General features: G+C 43.5%; 1 protein-coding gene across 1 annotated transcript; it reads right to left on the bottom strand.

Annotated features, from left to right (window-relative positions):
* Window positions 1-397: 397 nt before the first annotated feature.
* On the bottom strand, window positions 398-798 carry LOC129640137 (SRA stem-loop-interacting RNA-binding protein, mitochondrial-like). Its single transcript, XM_055565390.1, has one exon. The coding sequence runs from the start codon at window positions 781-783 to the stop codon at window positions 448-450; it is 336 nt and encodes a 111-aa protein (XP_055421365.1). The 5' UTR covers window positions 784-798; the 3' UTR covers window positions 398-447.
* Window positions 799-1,231: the final 433 nt, after the last annotated feature.

Below are 1,231 nucleotides of genomic sequence, written 5' to 3'. Positions count from 1 at the left end.
AGAGTCGGACATGACTGAGCGACTGAACTGAACTGAACTGATTGTGTTGGTTTCAGCCATATATCAACATGAATCAACCATAGGTATATGCATGTCCCCTCCGTCTTGAACCTCCCTCCCACCTCCCACCCCTCTATGTTGTTACAGAGCATCGGATTTGAGCTCCCTGCGTCCTACAGCAAATTTCCACTGGCTGTCTAATTTTATACATGGTAATGCATATGTTTCAGTGCTACTCTCTCAATTCGTCCCACCCTCTCCTTCCCCCACTGAGTCTACAAGTCTCTTCTCTGTCTGCATCTCCATTGCTGTCTTGCAGATAAATTAATCAGTGCCGTCTTTCTAGATTCCATATATATATATACGTTAATATGCAATATTTGTCTTTCTCTTTCTTTTTTTTATTTTTCCTCTTTTATTTACTTTATTCAGTAGGCAGTGAGGGTCTCAAAAATCTTTCTCTTCATCAGATGTTTGGTCTCCTTGTAAAGCTTTGGGTTTTTGAGGTTGAACATGGAGCTTTACTCTATCAATAACATGATTTTCCTGTTGTAGTGCATTGTGAAGTTCTTCTTCTGAAGAAAAGTGAATCCAACCCATACCTTTGTGAAAGCCAATCTCTTTGTCAAAAGGAACAGTGTATTTTCGTACATGGCCAAATTGTGCAAAGTGTTCCCTCAGCTCACTTGAGGCCGCCGTCCAGGGAATTTTTCTGACAAATGCAACCGACTGGCCGATGTTTGTACACAGCGACATAGCACCCCTCGCTGCCGAAGCCGCCATCTTTAGGCCGAGGAACCTGTCTTTCTCTTTCTGACTTGCTTCACTGTGTATAGTAGGCTTTAGGTTCATCCACCTCATTAGAACTGACTCAGATACATTCCTTTTTAGGACTGTGAAGTATTCCAGTGTGTATATGTATCACAACTTCCTTATACATTCATTTGTTGATAGACATCTACATTGCTTCCTTGTCCTGGCTATTGTAAATAGTGCTGCAATGAACAAGTGTCTCACTGGTAAAGAACGCACATGCTAATGCAGGAGGTGCAAGAGACACAGGTTTGATCCCTGAGTCAGCAAGATCTCCTGGAGGAGGAAATGGCAACCCACTCCAGTATTCTTGCTTGGGGAATGGCATAGACAGAGGAGTCTGGTGGGCTACAGCCCATGGGATCACAGAGACACAGACAGGACTGAGCACACACACACGCACACACACAGACACAGA

This window comes from Bubalus kerabau, chromosome X, assembly GCF_029407905.1.
Source record: "Bubalus kerabau isolate K-KA32 ecotype Philippines breed swamp buffalo chromosome X, PCC_UOA_SB_1v2, whole genome shotgun sequence".
Taxonomy (NCBI): Eukaryota; Metazoa; Chordata; class Mammalia; order Artiodactyla; family Bovidae; genus Bubalus; species Bubalus kerabau.
The sequence above is the reverse complement of the archived record's forward strand: the minus strand, read 5'-3'. Positions and strand labels throughout refer to the sequence as shown.

What these genes read in the sequence shown, in the direction of transcription:
- LOC129640137 (XM_055565390.1), bottom strand. Translation starts at nt 783, where the DNA reads ATGGCGGCTTCGGCAGCGAGGGGTGCTATGTCGCTGTGTACAAACATC.